The sequence below is a fragment of the Phyllostomus hastatus genome, unplaced genomic scaffold (genome assembly GCF_019186645.2).
Source record: "Phyllostomus hastatus isolate PE091 unplaced genomic scaffold, TTU_PhHast_1.1 phas_contig_16, whole genome shotgun sequence".
Lineage (NCBI taxonomy): Eukaryota > Metazoa > Chordata > Mammalia > Chiroptera > Phyllostomidae > Phyllostomus > Phyllostomus hastatus.
The window spans coordinates 22,167,446-22,192,759 of record NW_025333643.1 but is presented as its reverse complement, the minus strand read 5'-3'; the positions used below and the strand labels follow the sequence as shown (position 1 = coordinate 22,192,759).

At 39.7% G+C, this 25,314-nt stretch overlaps 1 protein-coding gene across 20 annotated transcripts in view; it reads left to right on the top strand.

Annotated features, from left to right (window-relative positions):
- The window catches only part of MAGI1 (membrane associated guanylate kinase, WW and PDZ domain containing 1), a 607,797-nt gene that overhangs the window by 570,641 nt on the left and 11,842 nt on the right, over window positions 1-25,314 (top strand). For 7 of the 20 annotated variants that reach the window (XM_045832028.1, XM_045832027.1, XM_045832033.1 and 4 more), the window contains 6 exons: window positions 3,766-3,982; window positions 7,478-7,561; window positions 10,584-10,675; window positions 12,697-12,889; window positions 15,271-15,561; window positions 18,485-18,688. In XM_045832028.1, coding sequence (XP_045687984.1) covers window positions 3,766-3,982; window positions 7,478-7,561; window positions 10,584-10,675; window positions 12,697-12,889; window positions 15,271-15,561; window positions 18,485-18,688 — 1,081 coding nt within the window. The remainder of the gene's footprint in view (window positions 1-3,765; window positions 3,983-7,477; window positions 7,562-10,583; window positions 10,676-12,696; window positions 12,890-15,270; window positions 15,562-18,484; window positions 18,689-25,314) is intronic. The other 13 variants (XM_045832030.1, XM_045832035.1, XM_045832045.1 and 10 more) reach the window with 7 other exon arrangements.

Below are 25,314 nucleotides of genomic sequence, written 5' to 3'. Positions count from 1 at the left end.
ATCTTAGAATCTGACTCGCAGTAGGTGGTCACTCTGTACTTGTTGGAGGAGGGAATAAATATATTGAAGCTAGTTAGTTACTCAGGAGGAGGACCCAGGCTGGGTGTCCTGTCATTGTTGGACCGGGTGCTCCCTCCACCCCGATTCTTAGTTTGCATTCATTACTGCAACAGGCTTGAAAGTGCATCTTTGTCTACAGGTATTTGTCTTTGGGCCAGTTTTTCACCTAGAAAATGAGGTGAAAGCCAATCACATTAGATGCAGATCTGATCCTGGTCTCATAACTAATTCAGAAGTGAGTGTGTTCTCATGCCCCAAGTCTTCCGGGACATGATGCAGCCTGCTGAAGGGCACGCCAGTTGACTGAGATTGGAGATATAAACACAGACACAGCTTTTCTCCTGGACAATTCTGGGCTCTGACCCGATAAAAGACACTGCCAAAGCTAATTATCATGCTCACAGAAAATAAAAAGGCGTATTTTTGTACTTTTTTGTATATAGAGAACATAAAACTTCAGAAAGCCCAGAGTGCCAGCTAAATATTAAATACAAAATGCATCTTCAAATTAAGTAGTTTTCATAATTGAACTTGAGAAGAAACAAAGTGAGGTCAATCTTACCTAGGGGAAAATACCACAAGCGTCCAGACCATTATATGTATTTAGCCTTCTAAGTAGATACAAACGTGCCAGTTCACGAAAGCCCCAGTGTGACAGTTTTTAGGGCATGTTATGAAGATGCTGCTTTACTTTTTCTTTTCCAAATTTAAGAACCAAGTTTAGATGACATTTAAAAGGGTTGCAGAAGTGCAACTTGATTGTGAGGCAGTTTTCCAAACTTGTTTCCAACTGTATCTGTCATTTGGTGTTAAATTAGACCTATATGACTCATTTATTGGGGAGGTGAGAAGGGGCATTAAAATTTAAAAAATGGCTCAAACTGTGTTCACTAGACTTCATTTGCACCTGTGTTTATAGCAAAACTACATCTTCAATTAATTTAAGGAGGTCCAGTCCTCCATGTCAGAGATTAGTTACCGTGAACCAGCTGGGGAAGGGTCTTAAAACCCAGGAGGAAATGTGCAGACTCTGTGTGCATTGTGGGTACACGTGGAGAAGCTCATGTGCATTCTCAGCAGGAAAAAGGCCCAGCCTTTATCAGACTCCCTCTGGTGGGCAGGGTTGCCAGAAAGATTTTCTTCCAGTTCAGGAAGAGGGAACAAATGGAAGAGGTTAAAGTTGAGGTTCCAGGGACTACAGAGTAACCCCAGGAAGGAAGAAGTGTGATGTATCCCTCAGGTAAGCCTGCAGTGCAGCTCACCTGGGGTCCCCAAGAGACTTTGTAAAGAGTAGTGTAAACCTGAAGGAAACTGGAGCTTCAAAGATCAGAGAGACTTAATTGCGAACTGAAGGTAGTGTCAGGGAGACAGACCCCACAATGTGGCATTTACTAATTTGAGGGACCAAGAGAGGGTGGGCGTTTGAAGGAAGGGAAGCAACTCCCAGGGTAAATGGGGAGGTCCTTTATTGAATTATTTGCTTTTACATTTAAAATCTTCCCTCACCGCAGAGGTGACCAAAAACAAAGTACCACCAAAATGTAAAAATAGAAGTAATAATTCCCATTAATTTTTGTTACCAAGGTTAATTTCAAAATGAAAATAGCTTTAAATTTTGTGTCAATGATAGAAAGCATTCTCTGCATTCTAATTAAAAGTAGGCAACACAGGAAAGTATGGAGAGGGAGGAAAGCCCACCCGGGATTCCAGGTCCTTCTGTTTATGCTAATGTGTGTTCACACCCAAACCGGGCTGGTGCTGCTCCTGCTGGTTTTTAAAGACCACCCTGGTAATGATCACATGAAGAGAAAAACAAATTCCTATGTACTTGAAAAAGAGAATGGAGATTATATCTGCCATTGATGTTTTTTGATTCTGAAAATCTTCAGCATGCCCTCCAGGGGAAGCAAGAAGGCAGGTATTGACTTTCTGGGGCAGAAATCAGACAGCTGGCCCAAAGAGCTGAATTCGCTGCTGGGGAGGGTGCTGTTGGAAGTTGGCAGAACCAGGTTCTATTCCAAGTCTTTGGAATGCTGATCCACCCATGTCTGAGATGAGTAATTTATCCTCCAAGAGAAGGATGATTCCTGGGTCTCTGATGGTGTTTGTCAGCACCCAAACTATGCTTTTCCCAACATCCCCCCCCACAGAGTGTGTCCGGAGTCAGACCCCTCCCACAGTCTACCAAGACCTCTCTGCTAGTGTAGAATATGGTTCTCAAATTTCTGCCAAAGGCACACAGAAGAAAATTTTCAGTTGTCTATCTTACCTTTATTAAATGCATGCCCAATTTTCCTCAACTTTGAATCCTTGCCAAAACCTGATTTCAAATTGTAATCTGTAATTGTCAAGGGCAAATGAAGCTTTTGTCCTCCATGGGCTTTCTTCAGATACTTATTTTAAATTAAGGACTGGGCAGGGAGGGGCAGAGAGACCTGAGTTTTAAATGAAAGGGACCTTGGAAACTTCCATCAATATGGGGAATGAAAACTGGAGGATGCCTAGGGAGAAAGCAAAGAACTATTGATAAGATTCATTGAAGACCAAGGGGAAGATTTTGATTCTGTAAATAACTATAGAGACCCAGAATGCTCTGAGCCAAAGATCTTATAAAGTAGTTCAAAATCATGAGCTGTACAAGAGCCATAAGAGAGGACAGAGATTCCCTTTCCTGTCTTCTGTCCCTTCAGGATGCTCTTTAGCAGGTAAGTCTAGGGACATAGTATCCATCATGTGAGGGACAAGATCTCAGGGTTTAATTTGGAATAGGGGAAACCAAACAACTGGGCTTACAAATCTTCTACTGGAGAAAATAAGAACTGAAATTATTTCATATCCTCCCCTTAGTTTTTGCTCCCCATTCAAATAAAGAACATTTCATAAAATGGTAAGGGTCATTTGCTGGGTATGTTTTAAGGAATTGCTTATTTTGTTGAAACTTAAATGATATGCTTTCCCTTAGAATACTTCTTGGACTTTGGACAGAGTATAGATCTAAGAAGGCTGACTCCTTGAGTTCAATCTGTATATAAAGAACCAACAGTAGTATCAGGAGATAAAGACGTGAATTGATACCTGCAAAACTGATCACCTAAGAATTATGACAGCTCTTCATATAATAGTTATTTATATACTTATAAGTTCAAGTGCACACATAGTGATTTTTAAAAGATCTAATCTCCTTTTCTTACAGTCCACAAAAACTGATGGCAAACCCTTAGATTAGAGACAGGTATTTTATCATTGAAAGAATAATAAAAGACATGGAATCCCAAACGGTTTTTGGCACTGGTTGTATTTCTTTTGGATATCATAGCCTTATATTTAACTACTAGTGGTATTTTGTGTCACACATTTTGTGAAAAAATGAGGATGTTAAGACTGAGACATCTCATCATAAATTAGCCCAGTGTCTTAGCCAAGAACCTTTGATGAAAATTGGATTTGTTTTCTGCCACAGCCCAGAGGGCAGTACAATTTGTGATTATGTCTTTGCATCTGGCCCACCCCCTCTCCGTGAGCTGATCACTTGGGGTTTTATCTGCATTCAGCATTGGCTGGAGGAAGGTGGAAGCCAAAGTGTTGTTGATGTGTTTGTGTATGTGTGTGCAGAAATGCTGAACAAAGACAAACTGAGGGAAAACACCCACTTAGAGAACCAACAGTAATCTTCTGTTCTTGCCCTTCTCACTCACTCACTTTCAGCAACCTCTGGAAAGAAAAGACAGCCAGAACAGTTCCCAACACAGTGTTTCCAGCCACCGAAGCCTGCACACAGCGTCCCCCAGCCACAGCACACAGGTGCTCCCTGAGTACCCACCCGCAGAGGCCCCGGCTCCAGATCAGACCGACAGCACTGGGCAGAAAAAACCAGATCCTTTCAAAATCTGGGCCCAGTCCAGGAGCATGTATGAAAGCCGACGTGAGTAGCACTCTGGCTGCTGCCTTTCTGCGACCCCACTCCAGGGCTTCAACTCTCTCTCGAGGCTTATTAAAAATAGATTTTCAGTGTGTAGACTGAACCGAGGTGAGAGGTGAACGCTTCTCAGCAGTGAAAGAATCTGCTGGATAGTCATGGGGGCTCCATTATGTCCAGTTTGGGGAGGGGCAGATATGGATGGCCATCAAATAAAGGGCCTGGATAATAATGGATTTCTTTTTCTTTTCAGTTTAAAGAAGTAGCAGATAAGAACTGCTGTCTCATTAATTCTCCCCTGTGTGGAGATTATAGCATGCTCTTGTTAAACAGCTCTGATGTACAATACAACATAAATATGATTGGTTCAGATTGCAGGAGTAATGAGATGAAATTAAGTTCTTTCTTAGTGGTTTCTTAGTTTTTAAGAATACTGGTATTTTTTTTACCAATATTATCAGTCTTTTTCTAAACATTCCCCTTAAAAAAATTTGAGTGGTTTGTACTTTAATTATTTATACTGTGGTTTTAATTATGTTCCTCTGGCTTTACAATTCCAATAAATACGAGCTAGTGATGGCATGCATCATAACTTTTTGATTCTTATAAACAAAATATTAACTTTATTATGAAGTGATTTCCAAAGACTGTTCACCATAAAAATATTCATTTAATTTATCACTGATGAAAGTCCCTAAAATGCTTTAATTTGGGGGCATACAAACAGGTCCTTTTTTGGCTGTTGCTATTGCTGACCTTTTCTCCTGAGGATGATTGGTCAGTATGAAGCAACTATGGAGGTCATGTACTTCATTTTCCCTTGTTGGACTGGAATAGGAGAGAATGTTTAAGGATGAAGGAGGCATTTGGTAAAGGGTCTGAACAAAACTGGAAGGGAAAAGAGAATTGTTTAGCACATCCTCTTTGCCCCTCCCCCTCAACACAGGTGTGCTACCTCTCCAGAGGCCCCTGGAGAGTGAGGCACAGAGGAGGTGGGACAGGGGCAGGTGCCCCAGCTCTGGCACACCCCCTCAGATGTGGCTAGGAAGCATTTCCCTGGCTGGCTGGAGGAACTCCTCTGTGACCCAAACAAAACACAAAATGGGAACAAAGCCAGCATCCCTGTCTGAGAAGGAAAGTTGGCCACACTACTGGGTGCATTTCAGCAGTTACGTTTCAACAGTTGCACAAGGCAAGTTGGAGTCTAGCTGATTATCAAATTTTAGAAGTCACTCAGGGGTCTCTCCATCATTTCCTCCTCAAGGGGAAATATTGCCCTTTTCTCCTAACAGTGTGTGGAATTAAATAGGCTATTTTGGCTAAGGGTTCTCTATGCCAACAAAAGCCACATAATTTGGGAAGGGATTTATTTCATCCCTGGACTGGAAAGACCCTGGAAGACCGTAACCCTGGCAGCCCCTTTTGGAACGTCTCTCAGAAGCAGTAGTTTCTGAGTTATGGACCTGGAGTCTGTTCTCACAAACTGTAGCAAGTTCATTGAAGAATTGTGTTCCAAAGAGGATGTTTGAGAATTCTCATAACCATGTGGCTTCTCCAATCAATGGCCCAACTTCTGTTGATGTTGAGATGCTGCGTTATGGACCATGCCTCTGCTTTTCTCAGTACAGCGCACATTTAGGACTATAGGAATCTTTTTGTGATAAAATAAATCGCATTCTGAAGCACTGGTGGGAACATCACAGTTGACAGGTGATGCTAATGCATCCAGTTAACAGGAAGCTGCAGCTCAAATGCCATTTTTACCCTGATGGAAGCAAAATTTCTTCAGAATTTAGTATGTAATCCATTTTTTTAAAAAAATGTTTTCACCCCACTCCCCAAACACTAAGAATCTTGCCACAGCCAGACACCTTAAGCATCAGAATTGCTCAGGGGGCAGGCAAACTGAAACATTTGGGGTGGGGCTGGTTTCGCATCTCCCCTTTCTTTGCCACCTGAAGGATCCAGCAGCACAAGTGACAATCGATTTCTGTTTGGTGACTGGAGACTCGGTAATGGAGTGATTGTAGTTATGTAACTGATGTTAAGATTTGCTTGGGTTTCTTCCTAGCTGCTAAATGAGAGTAACAATGAGACTTTTTCCCACAATGGTAATTATTCTGAGTCTGTCACAGATTTCCTACTTTTCATAGTACCAGTGCTGTGACTGAGCCTACGTCAATCTTGCCTTTTATTTAGTATTTTGCTTCATCCCCAACATGTTTCTGATATTCCCTTGGTTGTTTTTTATCTTGTTTTTTGAAGAAAAAAAATGTGTAGCCTAAGATGTGATTTGCTGCCCCTTCCCCCAAGACATTACAATAAGCAAAGTACTCCTAGAAAATTGAAGTCAGTCCTAATACCTTAAGTGTACCCTTAATTTATACCCCTTTTCAGGGGAAAATATATTTTCCTTATATTTCATTTTATTATGAAGGGCAATGTGAAGACTGATACAGTCTGATCCATTTCCCTCACATGGTCTAACTACTGTGCAAAATATTCTTGATACGGCCATCTGTCAAAACAGCAGTGTCCAATGAGTCAATCTGGAATTACAGATGTATTAATAAACCCCTCTGAAGGGCTTACATGTTTAATTAAAAACAAAGGCAAGTATGAAAGTCCTTTAAAAGCCTCATTGCCAGTTTTGTGTTTTCTCCAGGTAACATACCTATTGTATGAATGTTTTGAAAAATGACATTGATGCAATCATACTGGTTAATGTTCAGGACCAGATAGTATCCACTAGTGTTTACTCTGAAAGAAAGTCTAAAACTTCCCATTGAAATTTTGCCTGTTTACAAACTAGTTTGGAAAGAAAAAAACATCCAAGCTGTCATATTAACCAAGGTAAAGCTGCACTGCTCCGTGGAGACGTGTTTACGTATTTGGAACTGGTGGACAGGCTTCTTCCTCGAAGTGAGTTTAAGGAGCCTTGTGTGCACTTCGAGATTTTAAGAGCTATTATGACAGCTCTCATTTGTGTGTGTTCAACCTTGGCCAGATCTGATGATTTGCGCCTCCAAATAAAAAGCCGTCCTGGTTGAACTGCATAGAATTCACCTGAACAGGTATTAGCACAGGAATGTATTCCATCAGGAACAAATAAGTGCCACAGTGTGGCAGTTAAAAAAGTATACTCAATTTTTTTAAAAGAAATAAGTGTTTAGATGACTCTAAAATTTATGACATGATTAAAACAGTCATACAAGAATGTACACTTTGGGGTTTAATTAAATATGAAGAGTCTTAGATGGTAATGGGAGTTCAATGAAATTTCCAACACTACAATAGTAATTTCTAGCTTTTTGACAAGAAAAGCACCATGGGATAAAAAATAAAGCAGAATCAAACTGTAGTCTTTTAAACTTCACAGCAGCCATGACCTTTACTGTGAAAGCTTAACTGCACGTTCCTTATCAATCAAAACGAAATTAACATGAACTAAGAGAAACCACATGCATTAAGCTTTGCAAAATTGTGAAATTAATATTCCAGCTATGTCACCTTCGCCAGCATCGGGATTGAGCAAGGGTGAAAGAGAGAGAGAAATCAATTCCACGAATTTTGGAGAATGTCAGAGTAAGGATTCACTGAAAATTTTTTCTTCATTATATCCATCCTGTTTGATGTTCCCATTGGTCTGGGGGGCTGGGGAGAAACTCAGAAAGAGAAATGCCATGAACAAAAACGTTTTGCTATTCTTGTGGACCAGGCATGGACCAAAGAAAAGATAAAATAAAAAATGATGGGCATGTTTTTTGCTAAGTCTGAAAATGTGTGTTCTGTAGTAATGGAGACACTGAGAGGTTTCTCTGCATACCTGGTGATTCCATTCTTTCTAATTATCAAAGGAAGTCTTTCGCCACTTTATTCAGTTGTTGCTTGCATTACCAAAGGATATTCACTGCTGAGATTGTCTCCTATGCAAGGGCTTAAAAGTGAAGAAAGCTGGACAAGGTTTTCTTAGCCTTTTTTATTTAGCCTCACTGAAAAGAAAAGCAAAGTGATAAAAACATCAGAAAGATGGTTCTACCCTGCTACTTCCTAAAAATGTAATTATAATGGAATCTGCCTGAAATCAAGAAGAGAACAAACCCTGTTGGGGGAGTACTTTAGAAACCTCAGTGCCCCTGGCAGATGAGGATGCACAAAAAAAAATTCTGTAATTCTCTATGTGGCAGCACCACTTTATCACCAAAGTTACACACTTGTGTACCTGGCATTTGGTTGGTGGAAGAAGAGTATAATTGTTAAAATGCCAAAACTGAGGTGCCAAAAGACTTTCTTTGCAATATCTCTGTGTGTTGGTGTATTGTGTTTGTGTCTCTGTTTTTCTGGCTCATCACTGGAGTCCTCAACAGTCTTGGTGTCATTGGGCATCTTGTTTTTCAATAGGAAGCTTTTTAATAAATTTGCCATTTCCCACTGATTCATAGAGAAAGACAGATGCTTTTCTCCTATGGACTAACCTGTATGATAAGTCCAAGTCAATTGGCTACAGCCACCCAGACAGTGCTAGCTTACACCTAACTGAACAGTATAAGGCAAAAATGTGCTACATTTGGTGTCATTGTAGGACAAGTGAGTGTTCCTGGGTTAAATGATGCTGGGAAAAATGGGTGTGGATGGGCTGCAGTCTCTGCAGAGTCCGTTTCCTTGTTCGCAGAAAGGCCCCGCAGACTCAGGCCGACTCTACCTGGGCCCTGGTGCTGCCTGGGAAGCCCTGTGGCCTGTTTTGGTAATAATCCTCTGCTTAGAGGAAACAAAGATGGAAACCTAACTTGATTTAATTTGTAGTTGCAGTGAGTCCATTACAGTAAATATCCTTTAGCCAGCTACTCAAACAGAAAGAAAATGTTTCCTTCGTATGCTCAAGAAAATATCATTCTCAAATCATTTATGGGAGTGCCATGATGTAGCTTAACTCCATGTCCCATGGTGTCTTACAGCTTAGCCTCGGCAATTATAATAAAAAAGCATTGGATGAAAAGCATGGTTGAAAGCCATGGCATTAAGATAGCTCAAGCAAAATACCGGATTCAAACCTCTGACATGTATTCACCTGTTTACCTAGCTGATTCTTTCTTGGCACACTCAGTCACTGTACATTTAAGCTTGTAAACAAGTCACTGAAGAGGGATAGCTCTCACTAGTTTGAAATATAAACACCGCTGCCCTACTCCCTGTTCTATCGTACAGACTGGAGGTGATGAGAGCTAAATGCTCAGGCCCATACACTGCTTCAGCCCAAAATCCAATTAATTAAATAGAGCAGAAAGTGTGTAGAACGGTATTTGAAATTCTTTAAGATTCTCTGCCATTAAACTATATTTTTTCTCTTTAAATAAAAGATATGTCATTTTACAGACTATAAAACACTACATATTAAAGTATTAAATAAAAATTAAATAGAAATAACCCTTTTATTACCTTTAACACAGTGGTATATAGAACAATTTCATGTAAAGTGAGCATGTTTTTATGAAAATTGCTTTTATTTTTTAAATACGAGATTTAAAAAAATTTAAACCCTGAACTATTGAGTTTTAAAAGTAAAATATCAAGTTATTTGATAATAAACTAATACTTTGAATGTTGAAACACTACAGCAAGCTCAGGAGTAAAGCAGTCAGTCGTTTTAACAATGAAGTATGGTTCATTGATGCAGAACAATTTTTTAAAGATTTATTTATTTATTTATTTATTTATTTATTTATTTATTTATTTTTAGAGAGGGAATGGAGGGAGAAAGAGAGAGAGAGAGAGACATCAATGTGAGGTTGCTGGGGGTCATGGCCTGCAACCCAGGCATGTACCCTGACTGGGAATTGAACCTGCGGCACTTTGGTTTGCAGCCCGCGCTCAATCCACTGAGCTATGCCAGCCAGGGCTTGATGTAGAACAATTTGTTGTCACCATAAATCTTAGGTTATGGAAGTCTGGCTACTTTTTGGTAATAGTACTGAAACCATAGTAAACTTTGCAAATTTGGAAATATTAGCATGTTTAAGACTAACTTTTTTTTGGCAAAGATGATCTAACAAATCAAATTACTGGCATTGCTGGTCTTGATTACTTTAAAGGAAAAAGAAGTAATTTTTTTAAGGGAACACTTTATTGCAAGCTTTTTGTCTCTTTTTTAGTTGCTATAACATCAGGCGACTTAACGGGCCTCCTAAGTCTGCCGAGCCAGCCCCTGCTTCAGAGGTCGCTCTGACTCGGCATCTCTCTCTTGGACAGGGGCATCCACAGTGCAGTACAGCACATGATGATTTTAATTAAGTCTCCTTGAACAGTGCCGAGGAGAGCAGTCAATGCTGATTTCTGGCTTAGTCAGAGATCATGACTTGGTCTTGATTAGGAATTATCAAACAGTTGATTAGTCTTTTGAAAAAACTTAGGGCTCAATGACTACTCCCATTGTTCCCTTTCACCCAGCATCCTCCATTACTTCACATCCAGTTTCTGTTGTTGCCTTGTCTGTGTTAGAAAACTGTCATCTGCTCAGCACCATCAGTGTTGGTCCTGTAACTGTGTGATCTCAGGGGTGTGATTGCTTTGATCAGAGAAGTAATCTCTCTTATCCTTCTCCCCTCTCTAGGTCCAGATTACCAAGAACAGGATATCTTCCTCTGGAGAAAAGAGACTGGATTTGGATTTAGGATTCTTGGTGGAAATGAACCAGGGGAACCTGTGAGTCTTCTGCCTCCCCTCCTCCCTCTCCCAGTGTTCTTTTCTAAGACTTCAAAGCAAATTGGCAGCAGTAACAAATCACCATGATTGGAGTCCCTCTAGGTGTAACACTGCTTCATCTCAGGCAGTGGAGGTTTTCCTTAGGTTTTGTAGAAATGTTTTTGTCTTGAGGGAAGAGACTAATATTAGAGAACAGGAAGAGTTCATCTACCCGGTGCTAGCAGAGTGAAACACTAGACACTGAGAATTGCAGTAGAGAAAGACTGGGTATTTTATCATGAATGGCACCACTCAGGAGAGCAGGAAGCTAATATTCAAAACAGCGAACTCCCTGAGGGCATGTAGGATACAGGTTATACAGGGAAAAATCACAAGACACAGTGGGTTAGGGGTTCAGGGTCGTTCTGAGAGCTGATTGGTGGGAGATGAGGTAAGGGTAGTACATCATTTCTTATAGGTCTTGAGCACAGCTCTGAGGTCTGTTCTGGCATCCCTCTTTCCAGTCTCATGGGAAAATAGCCAGGGCATTGTTCCACTTAGGCCTCAGGAGCTGAAACATAACTTAGGTCGAAATGTTATCTTTATGGTGCCAGAGGTCCAGACCCCTGTGATCACTAGTCAGGTCTGGGCTCCTGTCTTCTGCCATCTTGGGGGTTGCTGATTACCTGGGGGAAAGGCTAAGTCTCTGAGGGGTATAGACACACAGAGAGATGATTTCTAGGGCTAGGATTTAAAGCTAAATTTAATCAAAGATATAAGGATCCTCAGTTTCACTAGATCCAGTTTCTAAAAGGTTTATGTTAACATATGTGAAAACTGGGAGCTAATACATCTGAAGAGCCCATCAAAGAAAATGAAACCAAACAGCTAAATAGGAATTGGTATCAATTAAGAAAACAATGGCCAATTCTGTTAGATTTGCCACTGCCTTCATGTATTGAATAGCACCAGCAGGGAGAGCACTTCACAAGGCATCATGAGAGATTAGGGAAAGTAGGACCCCCCTCTTTACAAAAGAAGAGAAAGAATCCTAAACAAGAATCAGGAGACATTTAACCTTGCTGGGCCTCATCTTTAGAATGAATTTAGGATTATATCACAGAATTCTTTTGAAAGGGGAAAAGAAAACTAAAGAAAAGTATTAATTCTCTCATCGTAATAAAATAACTATTATTTATTGAGTACTTACTCTGTGCCAGATGTTATGCCAAAGGATTTTAACATACATTCTCTCATTTATCCTTCAAATCCATGAATTTATCCCACAATTTACCCCACTTTCTATCAGCAAGTGAATACACAAAAAGATTAATTAACTTCCCCAAGATTATAGAGTTAGCAAATGGAAGGACTGGAAAGGGTCTGATTCTGGAGTCCGTATTTTTCACAAGTCTTTTTGTCAAAGTTCTTTGTAAACTATACAGGTCATGCAAAGGTAGCTATAGTATTATTACCTAACAAGAAGGCAAGGAAAACACAAATATTTCAACTGAAGTTTAGTGGAAAGTAAATACAATAGCAAGGCACTGCATAAAGACTGCTTGGATACAGGTGCTGGGAGTACAGAAATGGGAGTGTCAGACCACACTTTGCTTGATTCATTTCTTTATTTAACAGTATTTATTGTGCATTTGCTATTGCAAGTCACAATGCTTGATTTTAAAGAAAGTAGTATTATAATTAGCAGAGTTTTCTGAAAGGAGGGTCCTTAGGTAGATAGAAAAGGAACAAGGATTTTGCAAACAAAAGTGATTTAATTTTGCAAAGGAGAAAAAGAGAATCACCACCACGGATAAGTGTCATGGAACCAGATAAGAAAAAGTTGTTTTTTCCCACCTTGTGAAAACTGTTGTAGTACTAGCACAATGCCTAGTGTCCAGTGGGCACTCAGTGAATGTTTCTGGCATGGATGCAGACATGAATGAATGAATGGATTAAAATGTTCTCAGAGATATGAAGGCTGTCAGTATAATAGCAAACCAAAAGATCAATGTTTTATCCATCCTCCAATTACTCAACAGATTTATATTGGTCACATCGTACCACTGGGTGCTGCTGATACGGATGGCCGCCTCAGGTCAGGGGATGAATTAATCTGTGTGGATGGGACACCAGTAATTGGAAAATCACACCAGCTTGTGGTCCAGCTTATGCAACAAGCCGCCAAGCAAGGCCATGTCAACCTCACAGTGCGGCGTAAAGTGGTATTTTCAGGTATGTTTCTCATTCATTCCTTCCAACAGCATTGTCACTTCATGCACAGAAAAAGGTCCCTTTCTGTATCTGCCTCCTCAAGCATCTGTTTTAGCAAATGTTTGCAAATGTGACTAAGCTTAGAATTTCCAGACAGTTTACTTCTCTCAAATACTGCAAAACTACTGTCATTCAAAAGTACTTCAATGTGCCATTTGTACCTGTTCAGCCAAGACTTCTAGAAGAAGGCTAGTTGAAACTATATTACTTCCCCCAACACCTCGCCAGCTAGAACCTTGCTGTCCTCTTCATCTGATGATAATTTTCAACAAAAGAGGTCACTATGACAGTCAGGAGCATTGTAACTTCAAATTAAGAGAATAAAAATTAGGTTTGTGCCACAAAATAAGCTCATAAAAAAGTTACTCTATTGTCAACAGTAATATTTATTAATGCAAGATTTTTTTCTCCTCTATAAGAAAGGTATAAAGCTGCCCCTTTCTAGGTCATACTTAATTCATTCCTCCTATAAGCTTCGAAGTACTTGAGTTCTCAAAATACTACATATTCTTTCAGGCCCAACTCAAATATAACCTTCTCTGTGACACCCTTGGAGAGTCCCTCCTTCCTCCAAATGCCTCCAGATTTTAGCATTTACTTCCTTCCATTCTTGTGAATCAGGGTTTACTCCTATATCAGAATCTGCCAGGTAATGACAGTTCACCATGTGTCAGTCTTTGCCACTGACTCTCCAGCTCCCTGAAAGCACACTGTTGGTGGTTAAACTTTGTTTGCAGCCCCCACCTCCAAATATCCAAGACAGAACTCAGGAGGCCGTAGAAGCAGTGTTGTATCAGTTGAATTACTGAAGAAGTGTGATATGAAATAATATGAATTCTCTGTAGTTTTAATATTAGTCAAATAAATACTTATCAGATAAAATCAACTGGAACCTTGTCAAAAAAAAAAGAACAAACTAGTGTAAGTCATTTAAATGGTATATCATTCATTACAGAATGAAGATGTCAGGTTCCAGTGTGAGAGTCCTGCCTACTGCAGCTGTGGGAAAATGTTAATCATTTAGGTCCCTGATGCTCACTTATGGCCTCAGAATCTTTCTGCAAATAGTATTCCATGCTGCCAGTAACAGTCAGTCACAAGTAGCTTTTGAGGTGTGATGAAAACTTTTTAACTTCACTGGACTAAGTAAAAATAGTAGAGCAATGTGATTTTTGTCTATTTCAGAATTATTTTTAAAATCTTAAATATTTTGGGTATTTAGCTCTCAGTCAAAGATGTTAAATCTATGAAGAGATAAACTAGTCACAAAAATGCAAATGTTACATAATTCAACTTTCTTGTGGCACCTAGGGTAGTCAGATTTATGGAGTCAGAAAGTAGAATGGTGTTTGCCAGGAGCTGGGGGAGAGGGAAAAAGTGACTTGGACTTTAATGGGTACAGAGTTTCAGTTTTGGAAGGTGGTGACAGAATTCTGGAGATGATGATGGTGATGGTTTCACAACAGTGTGACTACTTAATGCCACTGAACTGTACACTTAAAAGTAGTTGAAAGGATAAATTTTATGTTTCTATTTTACTACAGTGAAAAAGAAATCTAGGGAAGGGCAAGATTTCTTGAATAAATGTAGTCTTATCCAAGGCTATGCACAACACATTTTGGTTTTGTCATGAAACATAAATTGGTACCACCAACGATTGTGGCAGTTTAGGAGTGCTTTACCCTGTCACCTGACAAAGCAATCAAACTGGGATTTTATAAAACGGGAATGCTGAGGGAGGCTGATGGGTCCAGTGTGTGATCAGAGCAGATAATTGACACCTGGAAACTAGGAAGTATACCTCTGACAGATGTCAGATTTCCCACAGGATGGCAACCTCAATGGTACTGTCAAGTTACCATCTCTTGCCTGATGGAAAACTCAAAAGCAGAAAATGTTTGGAAAGCTGAGTAGGCTGAGACTTCTAGGTAACGGCAATATTAATGTGCTGCCCTGGGCACTTCTCTGAGGCGAGGTTAGGGGTCATCCTTGGTATGGGGCACACCTGCACTTCCTCTGGGTTGCCTTTGATTTTCGCCCAGGGGACACTTCAGAGTGTTGCAGCTGGAATCTGAGTGTGGATATTGACGCATTAGTGTGCTGTAGACGAGAAACGATTTCGCTGTCCTTTTTGGCATTTTTCCATGGGTCATTGTCAGTAAATACTGAGAAGTAAATACTTTTCCCAAGAAGCCATTTGAAATTCTTCTATCTGGATTCTGTGAGGCCATGTAAACCTCCTGACCTCTTGCCCATGCACAGTTGGGAGAGGAGGAGGAAGGATGGCGGGCATGCATTGGGCCCAGCCAGGTTACTGAGAGGCACATACTTTGTTTGCACAGCCCCCAAAGCAGACACGGAGGTACCCTCGCCAGCCTCTTCCCACCACAGCAGCACGCAGCCCGCCTCCCTGACCGAGGACAAGCGCACCCCACAGGGCAGTCAGAACTCCCTGAACACGGTGAGCTCAGGCAGCGGCAGCACCAGTGGCATCGGCAGTGGCGGGGGAGGGGGCAGCGGTGTGGTGAGCACGCTGCAGCCCTACGACGTGGAGATCCGCCGAGGGGACAGCGAGGGCTTCGGGTTCGTCATAGTGTCCTCAGTGAGCCGGCCTGAGGCAGGCACAACCTTCGGTGAGTGCTGCCAGTTTTTCCCCAGTATCATTAAGTTCTTCCCCAGTATCATTAACAGAAATGCCTCCCTGCTTTTTGCTTCAGGTAATTAAAGTATTAATTGGGGATGCAGTTTATTTGGTAGCTTTTCCCCTCCTGGAGGTCGAAGGGTTTTTTTGGTAACCGTTTAGCATCCACTCTGAACACCTGTAAACACGCACGCAGCAACCTAAAGCATACGTGTAATCTGCATGAAATTTGCAGAACCACCCCTTGACAGTATAGAGAGTGAGAAATTCTTGCCAAGAAAAACCTTTTGCAAGGTCCTGGGTGAGATATTATTGATTTCAGTAGCATTAGAAAGTCTGAGAGTTTTTAAAAGAAGCATATGGCTATAAAAATATGCTTAGAAAAAATTAGAGGTGTAAAGAATAACAATATTATATGAAATGCCCTTTCCATTTCCAAAGGGAATGTGTCCTTTCCCTACTCTATCCCCATCTGAAATTTTTAACTTTAATTTTAAATAATATTTTTACTGTCACCTGATTAGGAGTCTAATTCAAATCTGACAGCCATTTGTCTTCATTGCCCTTGAACTCTAACAAGGGTGATTTCCCTGTCTCATCCATGTTTTAGGGATTTCAGCAGAGTATAGAGAAACTCAATTGTCACACTCTCAAAAGGTTAACTCTCTGCTGGGTGCACCAGCAGACACAAAGAGGAAAGGAGGTGATTCCAGGAACTACTGATCTACGAATCTATTTCCAATTGAATGGATTATAAATATGTACTCCAAGAATGATCCACCATCATTGGATAAAAAATCATTTGTTATTCTCCAAGCATATTTGCTGATATAATGGGAGGCTGGAAGGGCTGTGCAGGCTTTGAAATGTACCTCAGCTCTATCCCCAAATGACTCACCAGGAATATGAGGAGCAGTGACCCAGGGCACTTGCTGGCTGAGTTCAGCTACAAGTTCCATCCTTTAGCTTCCTCCTTCTGTAGAACTCCCTTGCCTCTGTCTGTTGCTTCCTGCTAACCCTGTTTTCCCTAAGGCTTGTCCACAAGGAGACAAGTGAGTCAGCAGGTCTATGCATGTGTGGCTGCAGTAACAAACACCCATGACTAACACTGCTTTTGTGAGCTACTTTAATAATCCATGGATGGGTGACATGGCATCAAGGCAAGGATCTTTTGTTTTTAAAATAATTTTGGAGACTCTTCTGTTTAATTTAAAAAATAAAAGGAAAGGCAGGGGGTGTGAGAACTCCCAAGTGAAACTTCAGACCCACATTTTTAGTGTCCCCGTGTACCCTTTAATGTTCTTAGGATTTCAGAATTCTCAGTTTCACTTTTTAGAAGGAAGTAGCAGGTATGTCAGGAGGTGGGAGGCTATGTGTTATTTAATGAATATTGAATGTCTTCACTCACAATTGGTCTTTGATTGTTTTCCTCTGGTTCTTAACAGTGAATGAATTAAACTATCCCACATACCTTGCATGAGACTTCTGTTTCAAGCTATACAGAGCTTTCTACATACCTGCTGTTTGATACCTTTCTCATTTGGGTTGTCCTTGGAGATGGGCTAAACTTAAGATCTTGACTTTGAGTATGAAACTTTCTACCATACCTGCTTGTTGGATTCAGAAAAAAAAATCTAACTTCATTTTAAAAAACTATTTTGACATAATGTTACATTTAATAATAAAAGCTCAGGCAAATATGCTGAAATTCAAATGGATTACAGCTTATTTTCCCACACATTTTATCCTCAAGGTCCAAATTGTGCTGGAAGAGCCTGCTTAGTTTTAGTGTCTCCCATGTTAATTTTGTTACACTTTCCAAAAGGTGGCTCAACTGCATAACTGTCTTCATAGTCCCCAGAAAGACAAATTCCCAAAATTGGTGAATATGAGTGAGAAACTTGGAAACTAATACACGGTTAGCTGAAAACTCTGTGTGAGTCTTTAAAACCAATTTTCCACCTCTCTCAGAAGTTAACAGTGCTCTTGGTTGAGACTTGGAATCCCTCAACATGCACAATAAACCTACCTTTTCAAATGGACTCTCCCTGGTTTTTCATGTTATAGATGGGTAGAAACTGATAATGTGAAAGGCAATGATTAAAGGAAAAGTACTGAGAAATGATATGAACCTAGCTTTGGATCACTGTCCTCAGCTTGAGTAGGAACTAGGTTTTCATATTCCTTTGAGATTTTTGGGAGGATAGAGGATGATTTCAGAGCTCATGAGCCATTTGGGCCCTACCCTGAAAGCACACAAGGTAGGCTGGTTGATCAAGGGTTGTAAAAGCAAAAATAGATGTCAAGCTTGGGGGCTTTCTTGGCTCATCTCTAGTTTTCTAGAGCTTTCTTCATCATGGCTAGAAGGCAGGAAGTTTAAGTGTTTGTCTAGTAGGTGTTTTTCAGTTGGAATTTTTGGTGCTAGCAGACTCTCATGCCTCACCAGACTCCCAGTGATTATTTTTCTAAATGGAGAAGGAACAAAACATTGGCAGAAGATTAAACAACAGCTGGCAAAAGTGAAGTGACACAAACACAGAGTGCGTAAAGCATCCATCCCAGCTCTGGGTTTTACATTTGAAGTCCCAAAATAAGCCAATGGCAAGTTATCTTGGGGCTCTTCAGAATCTTTGAAGTTGCTAAGTATCCCAAATTTTATAATTGATTTAAGTAGGGGCACTGGGGTTTTCCTCTGGAGTCAGAGAAGAACTGCAGGTCAGTGCAGTAGCTTCTTACATGATGCCCTGAGTGTTGCCAATGTTTTGACCATCGACGCAGAGCTCTCCTTTAATAACATTTGCTTAATGCTTTAATTAATTAACAACTTAACCTTCTCTTTCCCTTTTCAACCCTTTTTCTCCTCCCTGTACTATATTCCCACGTAACTTAAAAAAAATTAAAACTCAATATCAAAGCAGGCAATGCATGTGTGGCTATGCCTCACAAAATAGGTCGGATTATTGAGGGGAGCCCTGCTGACCGATGCGGCAAGCTGAAAGTAGGAGACCGGATCTTGGCGGTAAATGGCTGTTCCATCACCAACAAGTCCCATTCAGACATTGTCAACCTAATCAAAGAAGCAGGAAACACAGTTACCCTCCGCATCATTCCTGGGGATGGTAAAGTATACCTGTTGTGTCTCTCTGTATCTCTTTTTCTGATATCTCTGTCTCTTGATTTCTTTATCATTAGTGTTCCTGTAATTGAATAGTGTTGATTTAAGACAGTCTTATCCATCCTTAAGGGAACATACCCATCAAACAAATGTGAGCCATTGTTACCAACCCTTACCTCACCCTCTGTACTTCATCCTCTAGCCTTTAATACCTGTCTTGGTGCAGATATGAACACTTCAAAAAGTCTTCAACTTTCCCCAATTGATTTTGGTTTGGGTGCCCTTGGCTTTAAAACAATGTAATAGTTTGAATACAGGTGATAAAGACCTCCTAATATTCCATCTGGAAATCACTAAGGATTTTTCTTTAAATAATTACTAAAATTTAACTGTATAATATGGTGACATCACAAAATCTACATAATGACATAATGTCAGTGCAGAGCCAGTAGTGGTTTTTTTTCCAGAGTAAATGAATGTATCTAATTTTTTATTTAATTTGGAGAGTCTTGTGGTTTTGTTTAGCCTTGATTTGTTTCTAACTTTTACATATGAATAAAGAAGGAATTAAGTCTCTGTATTTTTATTTAATTGCAGGTTATCTCTACATTAAACTGGCCAGTTCTTTCTTGGTTGGTTGGTTAAATGCAGATCTTTGGTTCTTTTCCAGCAGTGGTGATGTTCCCCCCACCCCACCCCCACCTCCACTCCCTAGCATATTTGGCATTGTCTGGAGTGAATGCTTATGGCATATAATGGGTAGACCCAGGGATGCTTCTGAACATTCTACAGTACATTGGACAGCTGCCCCCCCAAAAGTTATCCAGCCAAAAATGTCAATATTCACTGTATTATTCATATTTAATACAAGTGAAGTTGATACACTAATGTCACCAAGTATAGGTTTTTCAGAGAATTAAGTCCTGAATATTGACCTCATTTAAAGTAGATTTGGCCCTTGGAAGGAAACTGATTACATGTCCCAAAATATTTCATTGTCTTTTTTCATTTTTGCTATGCATGTGATAAAATAAAATATTCTAAAAGTCAGTATTTCTCAAGAAGAAATGTGGCTTTATAGAGCTACTGTGATACAAATGTTATACCATTGATATGTAAAATTTTAAAAATTAGAGATATTTATCTAAACATAATTCACCAGATGAATGTTTTCATATGTGAATTATTAGAAAGTGAGCTTTATAATTTAACAATTGGATAGTATAGACTATGTCTTTCAAAAAAAGTAAACCCCAAATCGAACAATAATATTGAAAATTGTTGGTTCCAAAAAGAAAGAATTTGCTTTGCACAAAAATACCCCATACAAAACATTGAGGAAAAATTAGCTCCTTGAATGATGGTCTCCTCCAGACTATCTCAAATGCATGGTTAGTAATGGACCATCTGGTCTGGAGTCCATTCTACCAGTTCACCACCCTGGAAAGCTATTATAATTTAGGAAAGTGATCACAAGATGATAGAGCATAAGTTCCTTATGGAAAGGATGAAGAAAACCAGAAAAACTAAATAAGAAATGGTTGAGACAAATGTAGTATATAAATTTAGACACATGGAGAGATTTCAAAAAACTAGTCCAAAAGAACTGGACACAGGAATTGACTTGCTGAATCTATATTGGTCAGCCTTATGTAGAATGACAGTGTCCAAAGGAAAAAAAGCACATCCTTGAGGAAAGGGCTTGGCAAAAAAGTGTGAAGTCAGGAAAGACAAAAATATACAGAAACAACTTATACTACTGTGCATGTACTAAGTGTTGACTTGATTTTTAAAAAGTGCAATGGAAAATACTTTTGGAAAACCTGAACAACAAAAAATATAATGCATGGTGAACTATCCAATAATAGTTATCAATGAAAAGACATTTTTTTAAACTTGAATATTTCAAAATATGAACTTCAGATAGAAATATCTACAGAGAGTTTTGTTTAGAAGAAATAAACATTGGAATTGATACAATATAGTTAAGGACTGATGCACTGCTAAGGATGCAATTTCACAATTTCATCCAAGACACTAAGGAATTTGTTGCCATGGTAATAAAACTCTCCATCAGTTATTGTGTAAGTTTTGGAGGCCAGAAGTCAGTCAAGTCTGACATAGGTGGGCTTATAATACTCATCTTGTAACTGGGGCCAAAAATTGCTTTCTTGGAAATTAGCATTGAGGCAGGGGAGTTAGATTTCTGAGCTGAGGCTGGAACCACCCCGGAGGTTTTTACACTTTGATGAAGGGAAATGCATGGTGGTACCACCTCCTCTCTGTGAAAGTGGTTTAAACATGTTGGATTGTAAGGAAAGGGAGGTGTACTCTTGTCTCCATCAGATCTTTCACTCTAATATTTAATTCATCAGGTAGCCCAAAGACAGTTTGTTTTGTGATCCTCATGAGGAGACTGAATTTCTCAATCAGAATGATTTTTAAATCTCTTAGAAATCCATTTTGTCCAGAGAACTATTCTCAGAAATCCTAGGAGGCATTTCAGGAGGATGCACTCTTGGTTAGCCAGTGCTTGGAACCCCCTCCAAATCCACTTCTTTCTCTTACTCATGCTGCCTAATTCTTTCTTCTTATCATCGTTCACCTCTTTTTTTCTACAGCTTCACTTATCTGGGTCTATAGCTTTCCTCACTTCTTTGTTTTCCATCTTGCTCTCTCCACTCTCCTTCTCTCTCTGCCAACCCCCTCCAGCAAAGTCTCTGTGACATTTAGATGTTGGACAGGCCTAGACCAGGGGAGGCCTCACGATCTCTGCTTTTACTATATCTGGGACCAGGGTGGGGGTGGGGACGGGACAGATCCTTTTCTCCTATGAGATAAGGGTACAGGATAGGAAGTACATAATGGCATCACAGAAAGGCCCAGAGAAGAGCTGACTGTACTGGTACTAAGTGAAGCTTGACCGGAATTACCTGCTGAGCTAAAGCCAGCCCCTGACTATACTGAACTGGAACTTGAAATCTGACAAATTCAGCCACATATGCTTCCTACCACTTGTGTTGTATAGAGATGCTCTCTGAAGTCTGGATGGAAATGAGACTTTAATCAGATAGGGTAGACCCTGAGTGAGCCAGGCTAACATGGGACCATCAGACTGAGTTAAGTTCAAGATGATGAGAATATTTATGAGCTTAAAAACATATTACTTAAATTATGGTCATAAATTTGTAGTGCTTATCACTCTGATTCAAAGTATTTGCTTAAATAAGAGGTAGGGCTTGGCAGCACAGGTATCACAATTTCCTTGGTGAAGGCACAGAATAGTGTGACTTCATCTTAATAGAAGGCTCTGTGGACATGATGCTAGCATAGACTCGGGCAAAGAGAACAGGGTTCCAACCACACACATTTAAAAAGTCTCCCAAAGGCTTCCTTCAGACGTTTATTACATATGTGTTTGTGCATTACAATATTTATAAAAGGAATGTCTGTATCCTTTGTTGATTTGCTTGGCTTTGTAATGTGGATTCCATATGGGAGGTTAAGGATATTACCATGGAAACAAGGTTAGAACTGTAATCTCTTGTCATGGAGATATGTTGAAACCCCAGATAGATGCTGCTGTCAGAAGTTAGTTCCCTGATTCAGCACAGCACTGTGACAGCACCTGGAGAGCTCCCACATGCTTTTCTTGGTGCACAGTTGCTATGCAAAGTATAGTAATATCCATTTTCATTCCTCTGAGGGAGCTAATATAGGTGTAAACACTGTTTAATAAAGGATGTAGGGTACTTTCTGTCATTTATCGTAAAAGCAGCCAATCTGGCCCTCTGCCTTGGAGTTTTAAAAGTCAAATACATTGACACCCCTTCACAGTACTGCCGCTGGAGCCTACTCTTATATCAGGCTCTTCTTTTATATTTTTTCTATTATAGGCAGTAAATTTTACTTTGGAATAGAGCTATGAGTTTATGATAGTGGGCTTCATTCCTCTATTTTAAAACAGTGGGGGGAATTTCAGCACTTAAAGTCTTGGTTCATTCTAAATGAAAACTTAAAAGTTTCCAGACCTTGGGTATATTGCCTGCCTTTTCTAAGCCTCAGAGTCTCCATCTATAAAATGAGGGTACTAATTACATGTGTTTCATTGAGTTGTGAGAATTAAAATAAATAATGAAATAATGCATGTGATACAGCACCTGGCACAGTTCTTGGCACAGTGTAAATTATTAGGAAATGGTGGTTGTTCCTAGATTAAGAGAAACAACAAGGAAATTCAAGAAGCTCAAATAGGCATTGATTAATTTTTGTTTCTTTTGTAGATTCTGGAGACAGGATAAGGGAGGGAGGAGGAGGGAGAAAATCACTGGTGTAAGAGAGAAACATTGATCATTTGTTTCTTGCATGTGACCCAACCGGGGACCAAATCTATAACCTAGACACATGCCCTGACGGGGAATTGAACCAGGCATCTTTCAGTTCGTGGGAAGACACCCAGCCAACTAGGCCACACTGGCCAGGGCTGCATACTAAATGTTAATTTTTTAAATGCTTGAAGTTTAGCTTCAACCAAAACAGATTTGCATACAAATCAGTGAAAAATAACAAATGAATTATAGATGGAAAATTAATAAAATAGTTCTGTTAAAATGCATATTGAGTAGTTATCTTTTATATCTCAGTAATCATTAAAGCAGCAGAAATAGAAAAATTGTTTGAGATGTGATCTGCCTGGAGAACTCTGGCTTCCAAAACACACAAGCACTCTGAAGGGAAACCCCTACTCAACTCAGTAATTATAATCACTGTAATTACAAGAGAACATCCTTTTTGGTATCCTGATTATGATTTCCCCATGGCCTGGATGGACCACCTTGTGATTTCCCAGAGTCTCCATACATGTAATCACAGTGAGCAATATCAAGTTTTTTAAAAGGTCCAATACAAGTGTTTATGAAATGCCTGGTAAATCATAATGAGAGGCTGTGCAGTGTTAGCCCTTTGTATGTGCACAGTGGGCTATACTTCATGAAATATTTTAAATTTATCACCTTGACTGTACCAGTTAACTGCAATCATAAAAATATGCTTTTAGTATTATAACAGTAATAAACACATACTACCAGTAAAAATTGCCAAGCATTTTGGGGGCAGTTTTTATGTTCTAGGCATTATCACACACACTTTTCTTTCAGATCATCATTGCACCAATTCTCTAACATATATCTGTTCTCCCACATGTGCAGTAGAGGAGACTGAGGCATAGAAAGTTTAACTTTGCTAAAGTCCCAGCTGGTAATTGCAGAGCTTGGGATGCAAAGCCAAATAGTCTTGACTTCAGAATCTGACCTACTTACTGTTATGCTAAACTGCCTCCCAATAAACTTGAGAAGCCTCACCACCCCTACTCAAAGGGTTGCAAAGCATAGTGACATGATTAAAGGTTTGGAGGAGTCCTTAGGAAAGAAAACACAGACATGAAGGAACATTTCTCTCTGTTCAGTATCACCCTTAATTGAACACAGGTTCCTTTTCCTTCAGAATCTGCAGAAACATTTGTCAAAACAGGTTGTGAGAAACAGTGTCCTAATGAAGGAGCAGGATACACATTTCAGTTCACTTGATCCAGTTACATTTTCTTATTAACTTGTACCGTGGCTGTAACAATCATGGGCTTTATGGTTGGAATACAAACTGTTAAAATCATATTTCGACTTTCTCATTGTGCAGAGAATTTAAATAATTTATACAAGTTCCACAGCAGTAAATAAAAAGTAGAAGCAGTGGCAAGGGCCAGACCTTCAGGAAATAAGTATTGAGTGCTTACTGTATGGCAGGTGCTGTTCTAAACATTTCACACATTTCCAAGGGAAGGGAACTAATGCCGTTGCCCCCTTCTATCAGATGAAGAAGATAAGTCACTCAGCTGATAAGTGAGGAAAGGAGGATTTGAACCTGGGTTTCAGTCTCAGGCCCATGCTTTCATGAACTGTGTGTAAGGAAAATGAACACATAATGGAAGATAGACCACAAGTGATTGGGATTTGAAGGGTGTCTTTTCACATAGGACTGTAATGAAAAGAAATGTAGCCCCGGTATCCCAGGTGGGGATACTTAACATTTCCCCATAGAAACTTTGTTATACATCTTGGGTAGATATATGTGTTTGATAAACATTAGAGTACTTCCTATAAGCCAAACGACTTCTAGAAACTTCTAGACTTCCTGACACACTGTGAATTAAACAAGCATTTATGGGCGAATCTTAGAATCTAACTATCATATTTAGCATTTTCTTGAATAGAAAACTTATGCCATGTTCCAACAGTCAACCTAAAGATAAGTGCAACTTGCTCATAGTTGCTTGCTGTCTGCCTTGATCATAATGAGAAATGATTCTTAAAAGAATATATAATTATTACTATATGAATGATTACATTTTAATGTGTGCATTGGTGTGCAGTGTATAGACATGCGCATGAATGTTTCCAACATCTGGGTCTCCACACTTCTAGAGATTAATGAAGTTGCATATGAATGTGGTTAGTGGAGAAGAAAGTCAATTTACATAGGAATATAATCATGTCTATTATGTTAGGGTGGCTTCATAATTTATACAACTTATATTTACAAACTCTAGCTCTAACAAGTGCAGATTTTAAAATTAAT